The following is a 17,029-nucleotide window of genomic DNA, read 5'->3' on the forward strand; positions in this document are numbered from 1 at the left end:
GAAAATTAAGAACATCCTTTTGGAAAATCAAAGAAAATAAGATCAAACATGAAAAACAAGAAATCAGCATTGCCTAAATCAGATGTCCAATTAAAGTCAAACAACACTGACCTATGGCTGGCTCTTTCTTTTAGCATATATGCTTGTTTTAAAGTGATACATAGTAAGTATACAAAATTAGGAATGTGTTGGGGTAATTCAAACAGTAATGATCAGATTAGAGTTATTAACATATCTATCACCTTGAAAATGTCATTTGTGATGGGAAAATCCAAATTCCTATCTCCAGTATCTTTTAAAATAGACAATATTTCAGTTTCTCTCACCTTCCACTTTTCTTTCTGAAATAGTTTTTCTGTCTGTCTGTCTCTCTGTCTATCTATTTGTCTGTCTGTCTGTCTGTCTTTGTGTCATCTATCAGAAGTAAATCTATTGAACATAGTTTGAGAGAGAGAAGGCGAAATGGAAGCATAAAGGAGAGGTGAAATTATTCAACATGTACCATATACTCATAATGGAAGCATCACAGTGAAGTCCTCTCATACTATTAATACATGCTAATTCAAAAGAAAAAGTTAAGCTTCCTTTAATCTGCAAAAATACATATTAATTTTAAACTCAGTCTCCCTGCTGTGGTGTAGAACACAGTTTGTTGTTCCTGTTTACCTGATTTATTATTCCACCATGCTCAGATTCAAATCTGAGCCCTGAAACTGTATTCAGAAATGTCTTTCACAGATCGAACAATTTTTCCAAAAACCATTTGGTGAATCCACATTTTTTTATGGCATTCTTCATATCCACATTCCTCAGCGTGTAGATTAGGGGGTTGAACATAGGAGCAATGATGGTGTAGAAAAGAGCAAACACTTTGTCCTCTGGAAAGGTGACATTTGGTCTAATATAAACGAAGAGGACAGGCACAAAGAACACAATCATAACTGTTATGTGAGAGCTGCAAGTAGAAAGAGCTTTCGAATGGCTCCCTGCAGGGTAAACCCTGATAGTATAAAATATCAGAAAATAAGACATCATCAGAATCACAAACACCACTAATGCAATTAGTCCTGAATTAACAATAACCAACAGACCAATTCTTTGGGTATCAATGCAAGCCAACTTCAACAAAGGGTACACATCACAGAAGAAGTGATCCATCTCATTGGGGCCGCAGAAGGGTAGGAAGATGGTGAGAAGAAACTGACTGGCTGAGTGCAGGAATCCTCCAGCACAACAGGTGAGGATGATGGCGTAGCACCTCTGCCTGTTCATGATGACCATGTAGTGCAGGGGTTTACAGATGGCCACATAGCGGTCATAGGCCATCGCTGTAAGAATGAAGATCTCAATGGCTCCAAGAAAGTGGAGGATAAAAAGCTGCACCATGCAGTTGTTATAGGAAATAGTCTTTCTTTCTGCTAGTAAATCAGTCATTAGTTTGGGTGTCACGGTAGAGGTGTAGCAGAGATCAGAGAAGGAGAGGTAATTGAGAAAGAAATACATGGGTTGGTCAATTAGCTGAGTGCATGTGATCGAAATCATGATGAGCACATTTCCCACCCAAATCGCTAGGTAGCAAAATAGAAATAACACAAAGCAGAAGATTTCAATGTTCTTGTTTTGAGAAAGTCTCAGGAGAATAAAGAAGGTGACATTATTTCTATTTTCCATGATCCAGTGCAGTGAAAAAAAATACACAGCAGCCACCTGAAGACATAAATCCAGTGAACTTCAAATATAGTGAATCTGGATAAAAACACTAATATCAGGAAAGCATGAGTAATGGAGAAAATTCCAAAGCTAAGAGAAAAGGCTATTGCATATTTACCTTGGCTATGGTAAATAGTTCTGCAATGAATATGGTTGTACTGGTGGCTTTACTGGGTCCCAGTTTGTCCTGACTTTTAGCTCAGGGCTAGTCTTGAATTGGGATTCTCCTACTACCTATTTCCTCTAGCGTAGCTGTGGCTCATGTTGTTGGATCAGATAAAGTCTCACTAACATTTTGCACAAGAAGTCCTTGAACCACCATCTTTCTGATTGCCACCTCACTGTATCTGCGATTAAAATCCTTAGCCATTACACCCAACTCAAAGTACAAATATTTTATAAACATTAGTGTTTTCTGTAGGTATTTCAAATGCAACTAGATGTTTCAGTGAACCAAGCAATAACTCTGTAAGTACAAATAGCATAAAGGAGATAGTAGTTTTACCTGGATGGCTTTTTTCTGATGTCAAGAAATGATATTCTGCAAATGAATACTTTCTTTAATAAATACTAAACTTTATTTTGCCAATAAATAACTCCTAGTTCATACCTTTCATCACTATTCATGAGTAGTCCTAATTTGGGAATAAAGGTGAGTTTTGCAAAGAATAAATTATTTAAAAGTTTCTTCCTATGCTCCTTGTCATCACAAAGAAGCTTCCAAGTATGTTTCTAGCTTTATGGTTGTTTTTTTTTTTTTAGGTTATAACCATTTTGCTGTGTCTAGCCTTATGTTCTTTTTTGTATTAAATATTTTTGTTATCTTTAAATAGTTGTACAAAAGAGTGCCATTTATCAAATCAGTTTGTGAATATATAGTGCATCTTGATCAGTGTAGCCCCTTTCAACATTTGTACCCCTCCTAACCTGATTTTTTGTGTATATAATTCCTCTTGATCTGTTATCACTTCAACAGCCTCACCCCATTCAACTCACCATTTCCCTTATATTTCTCAATTTTTTGGTATATACCAAGAATTCTTGCCTGCATTCTCTCCCCTGTCCTCTTCAGTCTTCAACCCCTATCCTTTTGGCCTCTATAATTTTTGAGTTTGAGGAGAAGATTGATTTCTGTCCTTGACTCAGTCATTGGTTTTTAAGGATGAACTTATAAATACATTAAAAAAATGTGTGTCCTTATCTTGGGGTACATGTTGCTTAATATCATCTTATCTGACCTTTTCTGCTTGTCTCAGACATACACTAGTTATTGCAAATAAGGGAAAACATGGGACCTATGTTTCTTTGAGCCTGGCTTACTTCACTTAATTTAATTTTTTCCAAGTCTTTCCATTTCTTAACAAATGGGGCTATGTCATTCTTTCTGATGGAGGCATAGAATTCTATTGTGCATATACCACAATTTCTTGATCTATTCATCTACTAAGGGGCATCTGGGTTGGTTCCATATCTTAGCTATGGTAAATAATGCTGCAATAAACATGGTTGTGCTGGTAGCTTTAGTATGGTCTTGTTTTGTATTTGATGTTAGTATAATTTGGGGAGGGGAAGGGAAAAAAACCAATTGTTTAAATAGGGTTACAGGTTGACTCATTGCAAGAATGAGATGTACAAGACGCTATGTCAAAAAACGAACTTTACACGGGGAGGTAGGGAGTGTGGTTGTGGAGATAGGATGGAAGGGATGGTAGGGGAGAAACAAATGAGGAGGCAACAATTCTTGAGAAGAAATGTACTCATTACCTTGCTCATGTAACTGTAACCCCTCTGTACAGTATTCTCACAATGAAAAACTTATTTTAAAAATGGGAAAAAAGGATGAACTCATTTCATTTCTTTCAATAGACTGAATGTGACGAATAATTTCTCCCTATATATTTCTAAGTTTCACCTTTAAAGATAGATGGAAAAAAACTCTTGTACAATTACTTAAAGTCAATAAAATATAGTTTTTAAAGAGAAATGCTGGAGAACTATGAAAAGAAAATATACAAGTAGACCTTTAGGTTCAATTATATTTGATGTGCATATGTGGATAATAACACTTCTTCAAACTTTTATTGTTGGGCAAAGGGGTTAAAATTCAACATGTCAGTTCATGGGTACAATGTATCTTGATCAATGCCAAGATCTTTAGAAATGTTTAATGAAACTTTCCTAATGAAATATAGTGAGACCATTAAACTACCATTTACCAAATCAGAAATTAAATTAAATTTTCTTAAGCACACAGCCTGAGAACATACATAACAGGTTTAGAAACATACTAACAGAATACATTGAATGAAAAGAATTTCTTAATTTTATTCATGATTGTCTTATTCTTTGAGAAAACAAAGAGCCACCAAAGTTACTGCCTTTTCATTATTTAAGCCAGTATGTAATTGACATAGTGGAATGAGCAGTCAAGTTAAACTCAAACTAATAAAAATATAGACAATAAATAAAAATGGCCTTCTACACCAGTTCTGTATCATACATATATGTAAAGATTAACTTATAGCTGACATACATGGGTAAAACATACACAATCTCATGGTTCATTTTCTAGTGACACTAAAGCTGCCACAGTGGCCCCTGTACAGAAACAAAAGACAGGAAGAAGAGGTTGTGACTTATTTTATAGTCAACTTTTATTACTTGTAATTATTCATTCCAGGTTTCAATCTGTAAAATTATAGCTTTGAGATAAAGAAATGGATGACCTCAGTCAGCTGTTTACAATAACCATCAATAAATCTAATAATTGTTTTATTTCCTTAGAATTGGATCATTGCCTTGAGCTATAAATTCTGAGTAGGAATTAACTTTTTTTTCTTTCCAGTTCTGGGGTTTGAACTCAATGCTTAGGCTTTGTCCCTGAGACTCTCTGTTCTCAAAGCTAGCACTCTCCCACTTGAGCCCCAGCACCACTTCTGGCTTTATGTTTATGTGGCACTGAGGAATCAAACCCAGGGTTTCATGCATGCTAGGCAAGCACTCTACCACTAAACCACGTTCACAGCCAAGAGGAATTAACTTTCTAAACCATTGCAATAACTCTAAACAATAAATATCACTATAACTAGCTAGAGTGTCACAGATATATTAAATAAATAGCCTAAAGACAAATTCTTAACAAGTACTAGACCCAATATATTATTAACATAAGGCATACATCACCTGACAAGACATTTAAAATCTTAGGCACTTAATACAGTTCTTGCTTTTAAAATGTATAATAAATCTGTGATGTCATTAGGTAAGTGATTTCAATGTGTCAAGCATCTCAGGGTAGAATCTATGTAAACAATGTAAACTTTAAACATGCTGGCTTTAAATTCTGTAAGGACAAAGAAATTGTCTCCTGCTAGGCCATAGAAATAATGAGAACACTTACACAAATTTAATTTTGACATATACATAGCTCTCACAGGTCTATGTGACTTTTGTCAGGTAGTAATTTTTCTAAGATCATAGCATCATTGGTGAGGGCCCTGCTAATGCATACATCAATTGCCAGCTCTGTCAAGAATGAACTCTTAATTATCGTACAAATAGAAGAGCTACTCCCTTAATCAGGGGGACGCAGTAATTATTCCAACTCTTTTATATATGGTTTTCTTGTCAAAAAACAGGATATTCATTTAAGCAACAAATATTCAAAGTTTCCAGATTGATTAAAAATAGTTCAAATATTTAAAACACTATGTAAATAATTTACTCAGCAACTATCCCCATTATTGTAACAATCATTGCAAAGAAGAGCTTGTAACAAGTAAAGGTAATATAATATAGAATTCTGATTATACATACTTCATGGTCTTGCAATTATTTCTTTCTCTCTCTCTCACTCTGTCTCTCCTTTATAGAAAGGTAGGAAACAATGTTCCTGCTAGTGATGATTGTAATGATAGTATTTTTCCACTGAATCTGTATCCTCATGTATTGCTTAACATGTGAGTCACCTTTTTCTTACTTAATACTTTGTTAACGTCTATCAAAACCTCAATTCTAATGTTTGATTTCTTCTTTAAAATGTGCTACCAAGCTAGGTATCATTTCCCTGCAAATCTCCTCCGAAAAGTCACACCACAACCTCAATGGGCTACTCCTTCCATTGGTTGCCACCTTAGTCTCAAAATAAGATAGTCTCCTGCGTTCAAACTGGATGTTTTTGCTTATCATTAGCTGGTAGTCTGTCTCCTTACTATATAATGCAAACAGAAATGACATTACAATTTCAGACAGGATAATGCAAAAAACAGGAATAATTTCTCACCTTTTGTCTCATGCTTGAATTGTCATGAATCCATTCCAATTTCTAACTTCCCATTGTTTTCTCTTTCCTTACTGTAATTCTGATAGTTCTGCTGATAAACTATTTCATTTCATTTTCTTGGATTGGTCACTTTGTGTAGTTTGCTAGCTCCCTACAGAAAAATTTTTAAAAAAATAGAAAATTACTCATATCATCTTTGAGAATGGGGGCACTATATGTATACCAATCAGAATGCTTGGCCCAGAGCTACAGTTTGAAGAACAATAATATGCAAATGAGTCAAACCATAATCAATACTTTTGATTTAATACATCATTAAAAGTATTCTTCAAGGTGTCCGGAGACACAACATTTGTTGGATACTTAATGGAGTAAAAAAAAATTCTTCAACACTATTGATTCACAGAAATACTGGAGCATTGCTTAGGATTTACCTTCCAAAATGATCCTGACTCATTTCCACCTAGTTGCCACTCATGTTGAAATGTGGGGAGAATCCACATTCTGAATTATTAGCAAGCCACCATCAGCTTGGCCCATGATGTAAGAGTCTCAATCTTTATATATCGTCCTGGGCCCCAGGGACTGAAATTCCCCAGAACTTTAAACCAAGAGATTTGTGATAAAAACAAATTTGAAGGACTTTTCTCTTCCCCAATCTCCAGATTGCCTAAGGAGAAAAGGACAGTTACAAGAAGTCTGGCAGTTATTGAGCTCCACCTTTCCACAACTTACATTGTGCTCTTGGGGAAAATTAGACTGTGAGCCCGCTTACTTACAAATATTTGTTAGGTAAACTTTCAAAACAGAATCTAGTAAGACCTTTATTATTTCACATCAATTAAGAAAAATTGTCCATGGAATTTTACTTGGCCATTAGAAAGAATAGCATGTGCTAATTGTAAAGATAGAAACAACTTGGAGAAAAAATTATATTAAGTAAGTCAGTCTGTGGGAGACAAAGCTTGCATGGATTCCCTTTTTTGTGGTAGCTGGAGTTAGTCATCTACACACCTGAAAGTAAACATATTGGTGCTATGCATGTGGTTACAAATATATTAACTGAAATACGAAAGATTCAAAGGAGAACTCAAATAGTGTAATTCCTCAGATAGGCAAAGTGACAGCCCCACAAATTAAACATCAGAAAATCAGTACTTGCAAGAGGATAGCTGGAGTCAAGACGAGAGGGTTGATGAATGAAGAAGAGATGTGTGAAGGCTGGGGGAGATGTGGTCAAAATTCAGTGAATTTCCTACAGAATTAAGAAATAGGGTGGGTGAGTGTGTTGAAAGGGGTGACATTGTTCAAGATGCACAACATTCATAAACTGCTTTGTTAAATGTACAATTACTCACATAATATTTTTTTAATTTTCAAAAAAGACATGAATAGTGTCTGGAGAGATGGAGGAAGAATGATAAAAGACATCACCCTGATCAAAATGCATTGTACTCACAAATAAACCTGTTGACTTGAAACCCCTTTGTACAACTGTGCAATATAAAAAATTGAAGATAAACCGGGTACCGGTAGGTAGCTCACACCTGTAATCCTAGCTATTCAGGAAGCTAAGATCTGAGGATTGCCAGATCAAAGCCTGCCGGGGCAGGAAAGTCTGTGAGACTCTTATCTCCAATAAACCACCAGAAAACAAGCAGTGGCACTGTGGCTCAAGTGGTAGAGCACTAGCCTTGAGTTGAAGAGCTAAGGGACAGTGCCCAGGCCCAGAGTTCAAGCCATACGACTGGCCAAAAAATAATAAAACTTTAAAAAATTAAAATTAATATTAAAAAATACAACTTCAATCACTTAAAGTTATATGACTTCATTTTCCCCATAAATCTCTACATTTTTTGCACACCTGTTTTCCTTTTTACTATATCTATATGTATAGATATCCACATGTCTTAGACACACAGTGTAAAACACCAGAAGCGTTGGCTGAGCAGCACTTGAGCAAGTGTTTTCATCTAGTCTTCCCGGTGAACTGAGTAAGTCCACTAGGGCTTTTTATTTTGCATGCAAGAAATCCTTGTAATTAGTATCAATATATGACCCCTTCATTTAGGTATCTGCACTCCTAAGGAATAAGTGCAAAACTGTATTAAATAAAATTTGTTCAGAATGGATATACATTTTTCAATTGTTTCTGAAAACAGTTACATGCAACTGTTCAGAATATTTAATTTAATCTTTGAGCACTATTTTATACATTTGAGTATTTATAACTTATACATTTTTGATTCTCAATTTCCAAATGTTGAAATATTTTTCCTTGTGTATAAATTTTGTGAAAAGTGTCTTCCCCGATAAGATCACTGAACTGTAATACTGTACATTGTTAACTTAATAATAGTATGATGGCATCAAAAATAAATTTGATTGTAAAGAAAATAATCCCTACCACATGCTAGTCAGTTGAAGTTTAAATTAAACACATCTTTAGATTAATTTCCACTGAAAATATTTAAAGTAATTGTAGAATTTCAGTGGTCATGTGAAAACTTAGGTAGATCTGGGCTAAAAACAAATAAGGAATGAATTCATATTTATTTGTGAAACACACTTATGAATGAAGTTGCTAAAAGGGAAATCTCTGTCTGGAAGATGCATAATTGGTAAACATTACCCTGTGTCTGAATGATTTGTGTATAATCAATAGTCTTTCAAGGTAAATTTTCCATTCTTCTGCTCATTTTCCTGGTTTATGATGCAAGCATTAATTTTAGTACTTTGTGAGTATCTGTTTTAAATTAATGGCAGTTGAAAAAAAGATCAGTAAAACACATCTACAAAGAGATAGTAGTAGTTTCTGTGGTACATATTTAATGTATCAGGGAGTAATATTTTCATGTATCAGTATCTGATCATAATACTTTCTCATATAGCATCAACTTATTTTATATTTAAGTATTGCTAATACTTTCCTCTCAGCTTTCAGTATATAAAAAATATAACCCCTGTTTTCACTGTATTTGATATTGGTATCATTTGGGGAGGGGAAGGGAAAAAACAAATTGTTTAAATAGGGATACAGGTAGACCCATTGCAACAATGAGATATACAAGTTGTTATGTCAAAAAACAAACTTTACAACTTTGTGGGGGAAGGTCAGGTTGGGGGGAGGGAATGGGAAGGGGTGGGAAGGGGAAACAAAGAAGGAAGCAACAATGCTTGATAAGAAATGTACTCATTACTTTGCTCATGTAATTGTAACCCCTCTGTATGTTATTTTAAAAATAAATAAATAAATAAATAAATAAATAAATAAATAAAAATAAAAGAAGATTATTGATTTGATGAGGATTCTGAACTAACAGTGAAGGGACTTTTATAAGCAACATCCAGTGACTCCTTGTTCATTGATCACTTTTGATATATAATCAGTGTTTTTAGACAAGTTTATTAAAGCCTGATTTTAAAAATAATTCATGCTATAATTTTGTCCCTGAGGTTTTATGTTGTTTCTTCATTTCATTTTGTTTGAAACTTCTTTCTGGAGAATACTATATGTTTTTTCATTGAAAACATGGTAGTGTGTATCATGAAAATAAACTAATTTGAAGGGGTTGTTCTATAGATTTAAAAAAGGCAGTAAGTCTAGGATATTTATAATTCTCAGTCCCTTGCTCTAAAATCTGTAGCTATTATTACATTGTTCTCTAATAACTAGTTTTAGAGAACTAGTCTAACTCAGTGCCATATAGTTCATTAGTAACTGTTGCAAGTTTTAATTTTTTCAATCCTTCTCCAATATATGTTTGTCATAATTGACTGCCACATTTAAAAATTATTTCAAAAGTTTCATCTTCAAATGGCCCTGTTGTTAATGTAATACTATGTCCCCTATCTAGATTTTTTGTCATAAGCTATTTATTTGGTCGCTGTTGAAAATATGCTTTTTTCCATTTTCCTAGGGTCATTTGGAAAATCAGTCTCAGTAGCAATTTATTTCTTCATAGTGAATATGAATAATGTTTTCTCCAATTACACAGCCTAAGATTTTAATGTCACATATACCTGTCTGAAGGTGTTTTTATCCTTATACAGTATACAATAAAATAAATTGTCTTCCATGTGTATGTTTAAATAGCCATATATAAAATTATTAAGATAATTAAACATAGAATATGATTCAAGCTAAAAGAGGATAAACTAAGAGAGTCAAGCTAAGAAGGATAGGGGAAACCAAAAAAAAATGAACGGGCATGAAAAACTGTGTAATATATGATATATATATATATATATATATATACACACTATATATATATATATATATATATATATATATATAAGTGGCTATCATTGAGAAACAACAAATGCTAATGAGGATATAAACTTAAAAGAAACACATGCAGATACTGGTAGAGCAACAGCTCCTAATCTGGAAAAAGATGAGGTGGGAAGGTGAAAGGATGGGTGATGGAATGAATATGATATGTATGTTCAGGTACATGTGCATCCTCTTGAGAATAGATCTGAAGGAACGTAAATCAATATATGGGAGAGATAACTAAACAACCATGTTTATTGCAGTGCTAGTCAGAATATCCAACCAGCCTTGTTGTCCAGCAACCAATGGATGAATAAAGGAGGGAGGGAAGGAGAAAAAACTGAAAGAAGAAACAAAGAGAGACTGAGTAAGAAAGGAAAAAAAGGAAGAAAGGAGAGGAGAGAAGGAGAACCACATCTCTAATCTATAAATCTTTGCAGACTACACACGAAATATTCAAGAGACTCATTTGTTACTCTTTCTGGACAATATTAATTCTCCTTAGGGATGGAGACAGAATCAGTTTTTCTATATATGGACTGCTAAGACATCGTGTCTCAATTTCTGCAAAGGAATAATATATTTTACTCTCATATACAGCATATTCAGTTCCTAATAAAAAAAATCCCAGAGAACTTTGAACATAGAAACCAAAAGAATACATATAAATAAACAAAATATTTTCCATTCCTCAGGGACATAAAAGCTCTGCCAACACTTGAGAAAGTCAAGCAGTGAATAAAAATAAAGAATCCTAGAGAATGAAGTAGATGGAGAATGCCCAATCCCTGGGGAAGGGAGGAAGTGTTTCTACAGGTCTATTGTTTCCAACAGAAATAAATTCCAGTTGAATGCCCTCAGCCCTAGAAGAAAGCTTTTGAGAGCCAATGGAAATATTGGTTACCCACTCTACCAAAGATGTTCTTCTTCCTGTTTCTTGGTGTTACAAGGAAGGGAAGGACACACCTGTCACATGTGGCCACCACTGAATAGGACTGAGAATAGATTGCATTCCCAGGAATTTTAACGGAATTGACAAATGGTGAGATTGAAGATTTTCCTTTATGCATTTTCAGAATGGATTTTAAATTGTGACATAATCTTTGAATGTGTGGATGTTGTTTGCAATCAAGTGTAATGCCAGGTAGGGTCTATAAATAAATTTGTGCATTTGGGCTAGTTTCACAGTCTTTCTGATTTCTAGACTCCTCCTGAAGGGAGTTATGAAATTGATACACTCAAAGTAACTGGAAGCAGATAAAAGGACCCCTGTGGATGCTACAAGACTGATTTTCCCTGTGTTCAATAATTTTAAATGAGTGAAATTCTGATATACTTGTGTTTTGTCGTGATAGCTTTTTTTATCTCTTAAGTCAGCTGAATAATCAGGACAGCAGAAAAACAGAAGGCCAGAAATCCATCTGGAAGGATAAAAGTTTGAAGGGTAAATTTTAATTCGTTTGTAAAATTTCTAGAACTAATAACACCTTGAAAATGGATACTTTTAGGGAAATAGGCAAACAACATGAGGAGGGGATAAGATCTGAAAATATGTTTCATATTTCCAGATTGTCAAGGTATAGACTATGCCTAGTTATACAGACAATAAAGAAGTAATTTTCTTTTAATATGATTACTGGTTTCAATAAAAAAAAGAACTACAATTTTTTGTTTCCATACATTATTATATAGTGTTTAAATAAGGTTAACATGTTTTCTGTTTTCTTTTCTTTTTCTATTATATATATATGTTTTCCTATTTTATATAACATTATCTATAAGTAGTTGTGCAAAGTAGTTGGCATTTAACAGAGCAGTTGATAAATACAATGTATCTTGACCATTGTCAGTCTTTTCAACACTTACCTATCCCTCCCCTGCCCATCCTTTCCCTCGCTCTTCTTAATTTTGAAGGAGATACACTGGAATTCTTGTATGCATTCTACCTCTTTCCCCTGACCCCATCCCGTCCTTTTCAAGTATCAGCTTCCTGATATTTTGTTTTGCTTAACTCTGATTTTGCCTTTCTAAGGAATTTCACGGTTTGAGGTCCACCTTGAATCTACCATATTTCCGTTAATACATTTATATACACTTGCCTACCACCCAATGTAGTTACTTATAACTTCATAAGCTAAATCTAGTTTTAGCATCATAAGAAATGTACTTAGGGATGGGGTCTTAATGTATGCATTTAGTATATTGCAACAATAGTATGTAGCTTGTATAAACATATATGTAAACATATATATACATATATTCATGCATTGAAATTCGTTGTTTGAAATGTAGTTACCAAATATTACATACAATGATAAGCATACTAAAAATTCCTATTGCAGGTTTGAATATTTCATAAGTTTTCAAAGTAGAAAATGAGGTTCTGCTGTTTAAGAAATATTGAGTATACGTGTCGTTATTAAAGAAAGGAGAAGAAAATGGTAAGGCATTGAGGTCAAGGGGTAGAAGGAAGAAAATTTCCTGAGGACCCTGAACAAGGGGTGTGTTGGCATCTACATTTCTTGTTGCAAGGTACCCCACACAGCCAAGCTCCTGGAGTCTAACTCTAGAGAAAATAAAAATTGTGGAATGACCAAGGGAAAATATAAAACCGTCTCAAAGTAAACACAAGGTGTGGAGAACTGGTTCCAAAGCATGAAATATTTTCCAGTTTAACATGTTTCATATGTCACTGTATCTTAGTTCTCCTGATCCAAATTCTTTCAATTTGATAATGAAATATCTACACCTACCTTTTTCTGCAACTAAAATATGCCATGGTGAGTTACAATGATAGAATTTGAATCTTTTGATAGTTGTAGCAAGATAGACGTTGAACAAGATTATTCTTTAAGTCTATCTCCTCTAGACATTAAATTTAAGTGAAAAGTATGTATAAATAGGAAGAATCATTACAAGTATTGGCTTGGCTTTTATTTAATACCATTAAAATCAATCTGTATGTACTATTGCTAATTGTATTTACTCATAGAAGAATGTGCAGTCTGTTTGTAATATTCTCTTTATACAATCATGTTCCTGTCATTAATTATACCAAATACTTTTTCATTTTTCTAACTAAAAATGTTATCTGTGACACCATCCATTGTTAAAGCTCCTTACTTCAATTTACTGTTAGAAAAATTTCTGAATGTAAACCAGTCTATAATTCTGAAAATATTTGCTAATCCGTTTTTCTACCTGAATATGTAAGTGTCATTCCTTTGTTATAATTTTAAGAATGAGTATAGATTTAACATAACAAACTCAAATGAAACTACTTTATTTTTTATATTTCTTAAATTAACATATACTAAAACCATGAATTAACATATACTAAATTCTGGAATTTACGTATACTAAAACCATAAGAAAGTGTAAAAAGAGATTATTCTTCTGAGTGATTCAATTTTCTTGCTCATTGAATGTATGTATCTTATAAACAATGCTGAAAACAAAATATGGCATTTATTTGATTTATATATTGCAAAACATGTTCATAGTATGTTGTATTCACTTTCATGGTTAAGGCAGCTTAAATTAGTGTGATGGGGTAGGAGCCTGAGGCATCTGATTTGTTAAATGACACGAGACACTTAACTAATGACAGGTTTTTGATAAACTTCAGACAGTTTTTCTGTTCCATTAAGCTATTTATTCTGAAGTAAAAACAAAAGAGCCTGGGATTAAGCTCAAGTCTATATGAGCCTGGTGTCAATGTTCTTACTCATTGCTTTTCCTTGTCTTTCCTGATTTATGTTTAGGCTAAGATTTCTACTGCTGGATTATATAGTGATAATTTATCATTATTTTTAAGTAAATTGCTGTGGTTTAATAGAATGACACAATAGGGTTTGCTTTGTATTCCTGTTACTTGGTGAGAGTTTTGAATGGCATATAAAGTTTGTGACTGTGGAATTGTTTGAGGAATACCTAAATTGATGGGAATGGTTGATTCAAAAATCAGAACAAAGATAATAATCTCGTACACAAAATCATATGCTTTCTAATTACACTGAGATTATAAAATCTTTTTGGTTAAACCAATGTGCCATTCATAAAAGCCCACTTGTGTTTACCTCAAACAAATATGTCCCTTACTCTTTTATTCACCTGCTTAACACATGCAAGTATGCAGATATGTATACACTGTATTAGACATATTACAGGCTTATTGGGTAATAGGTACAGGTAAGGAAACAATTATTCATCAAACTAATGTCTACCTATGGGATGTTAAGTTAAAACTTGGAGGAATTCACCTTTTGGTTCTACAATATTTTCTCTTGTTTCCATCATCAAGATGCCTAAGAAATCATATGCTCTCTTACAGATGGATGTGGCCTAAAAAAAGGCCACACCTATTCTGAAGTACCTGCTTGGAAAGACATTTTCCTGTCTCCTTCCCTCTTGATCTGTGAAAATAAAAAGTGGGTCTCAGAGGCTTAGTTGTAAAAAAAAAATAATTGGCTTCCATACAAACTGCCTAGCATATACAAAACAAATTATTTTCTCTGGAATTATTTAATTTACACATCAGGGAAGATTTTGAAACTGGAATTGTCTTCTATAAGGAAACGATATGTGCATTGAATTGCCCATTTCAGTTCTGAGATTTAGAGAAATGCTTGAGAATTTGCCATGATTTTTGTGTGAATCTTAACTGAGTATCATTTTTTTCTTCTCTTTGTAGAAGAAAGTCTCCAAATCGGGAATAGAATTCAAGTCATTGGTTTTAATTCCTTGATGATCACAAACCTGATTAACAAACTATAATCCTGCCTTCAAACTGGAATATGTCACAGAAAGCTTCTTAATAATTCAATCCAGGGAGCTACTGCTAATTAATCAAAGCTTACCCTTGATATAAAAATGATTAAAAGTAGTGTTGAAGAATGCATGTGTTAAAGTAACTAACAATTTATTCCACTTGAATTCTTCCTGCTTTCCCACTACTGACTTCCAATTTTATGTTCTCAATGATGACAATGACATGATACTTTTTATAGCATGAAATCAAATTGTTGAAGTTCAGCATATAGTAAGCTAGCCAGAAGTACTTTTCCTTTCTTATAATTATAAGATGCCATGTGTTTCTTTCTTTTTTCTTTTGTTTCTTTTCTTTTATTACAACTTTCACCTTTTCCTAGGAAGCCATGCAAAACTGGAGCACTGTAACTGAATTTGTTCTTCTGGGACTTTCACAGAATTCCAAACTTCAGGAAGTCATATTTGTTGTATTTTTGTTTGTCTACATCTCAACTATCGGGGGTAACATGCTCATCATATTGACCATTGTCTGCAGCCCTGCACTACGGGGCTACCCCATGTACTTCTTCCTGACCTTCCTGTCCTTCCTGGATGCATGTTTCTCCTCTGTGATTGCCCCAAAGGCCATGGCAGATGCCCTGGCAGAGAGAAAGACCATCTCCTTTAAAGGCTGCATGATCCAGATCTTTGCCATACATTTCCTTGCTGGTGCAGAGGTAATTGTCCTCACTGCCATGGCCTTTGACCGCTATGTGGCCATTTGCAAACCATTGCACTACTCTTCCATCATGAACTGGAGGCTCTGTGGCATTCTGGTGGGCATAGCATGGACAGGGGGTTTCTTGCATTCCATTGGACAAGTTCTCTTTGCTTCCCAGCTGCCCTTCTGTGGCTCCAATGTCATCGATCACATCATGTGTGACTTGCACCCTTTACTGAACATTGTATGCACAGACACACACATCTTTCGGCTTTTCGTGATTGCCAACAGTGGCTCTATCTGCACTATCATCTTCTCCTTGTTGTTGGTTTCCTACGGGGTTATCTTGTTCTCTCTGAGAAATCACAGTTCTGAAGGGCGGAGGAAAGCCTTTTCCACTTGTGGGTCCCACATAGCAGTGGTGGTTTTGTTCTTTGTCCCGTGTATTTTTATGTATGCCAGACCTCCTTCTGCCTTCTCCTCTGATAAAATCATGGCAATATTTTGCAGCATGCTTACCCCTTTGCTCAACCCTTTGATTTATACACTTAGGAATAAAGACATGAAAAATGCTATGAGAAAAGTCTTGAAGAGATTGGTGGTATTTTCTGATGATAAATAAAGCAATCAACTGATTAAAAATTAAAACTTACTTACACGAATACTTAAACAAATGCTCCAGGGTAATGAATGTTGCATGGTGAGAGGAAACACAATACAATAGTAAAATAACTGATGTTGGGAGCAGGCAATGATTTCATATTCACTTTACTCACTGACTCTAATTTGTCAAATCACTACCGTTCTGTACAAATGAGGAAATAAAAAGAAATAATGAAATGATTAGTTATCTACAAAAGTTTTGATTTATGCCATACATCAAAAATGTTTGATAAATGGGGAAGTAATTTCAAGGGCTTAGAAAATGAAATATAAAATATTTCAGGTGAAAAAAAGATATATAGGCCACTAATTTTAGTGAATGACAAAGAAACAACCAAGATCCAAAAAAGAGAGCAAATAATTACAATTCCCAAAACTATAAGTATTGCTTTGTAAGATCGTTTGATGGGTACATTACCCTCTATTACAGAATTTTTGCTACTTCTTCAATTTTGAGATACATAATCAAATTTGTTTCAGATCTATGTATGAATAAAATCCTCTTGGCTTAGGAGATGCATCCTATCTGTCAGGCACTGGACACAGAGAGGAGACAGATTCCATAAGGGAGGTAGCATGGAAGATCTCTATTCTACAGAATAAAGAATAAACATTTGTAAGTTCTTTT

The 17,029-nt window shown here is 34.2% G+C and overlaps 2 protein-coding genes across 2 annotated transcripts; one reads left to right on the forward strand and one right to left on the reverse strand.

The window, feature by feature from the left end:
* Nucleotides 1-732: 732 nt before the first annotated feature.
* Nucleotides 733-1,671, reverse strand: LOC138834194 (olfactory receptor 4P4-like). The gene has a single exon (XM_070032946.1). It carries the CDS (start codon nt 1,669-1,671, stop codon nt 733-735), a length of 939 nt encoding a protein of 312 aa, XP_069889047.1.
* Nucleotides 1,672-15,424: 13,753 nt separating this feature from the next.
* Nucleotides 15,425-16,360, forward strand: LOC138833677 (olfactory receptor 4C15-like). Its single transcript, XM_070031967.1, has one exon. It carries the CDS (start codon nt 15,425-15,427, stop codon nt 16,358-16,360), a length of 936 nt encoding a protein of 311 aa, XP_069888068.1.
* Nucleotides 16,361-17,029: the final 669 nt, after the last annotated feature.

Source organism: Dipodomys merriami, unplaced genomic scaffold, assembly GCF_024711535.1.
Source record: "Dipodomys merriami isolate MVZ:Mamm:240054 unplaced genomic scaffold, mDipMer1.0.p SCAF_21, whole genome shotgun sequence".
Classification (NCBI taxonomy): domain Eukaryota; kingdom Metazoa; phylum Chordata; class Mammalia; order Rodentia; family Heteromyidae; genus Dipodomys; species Dipodomys merriami.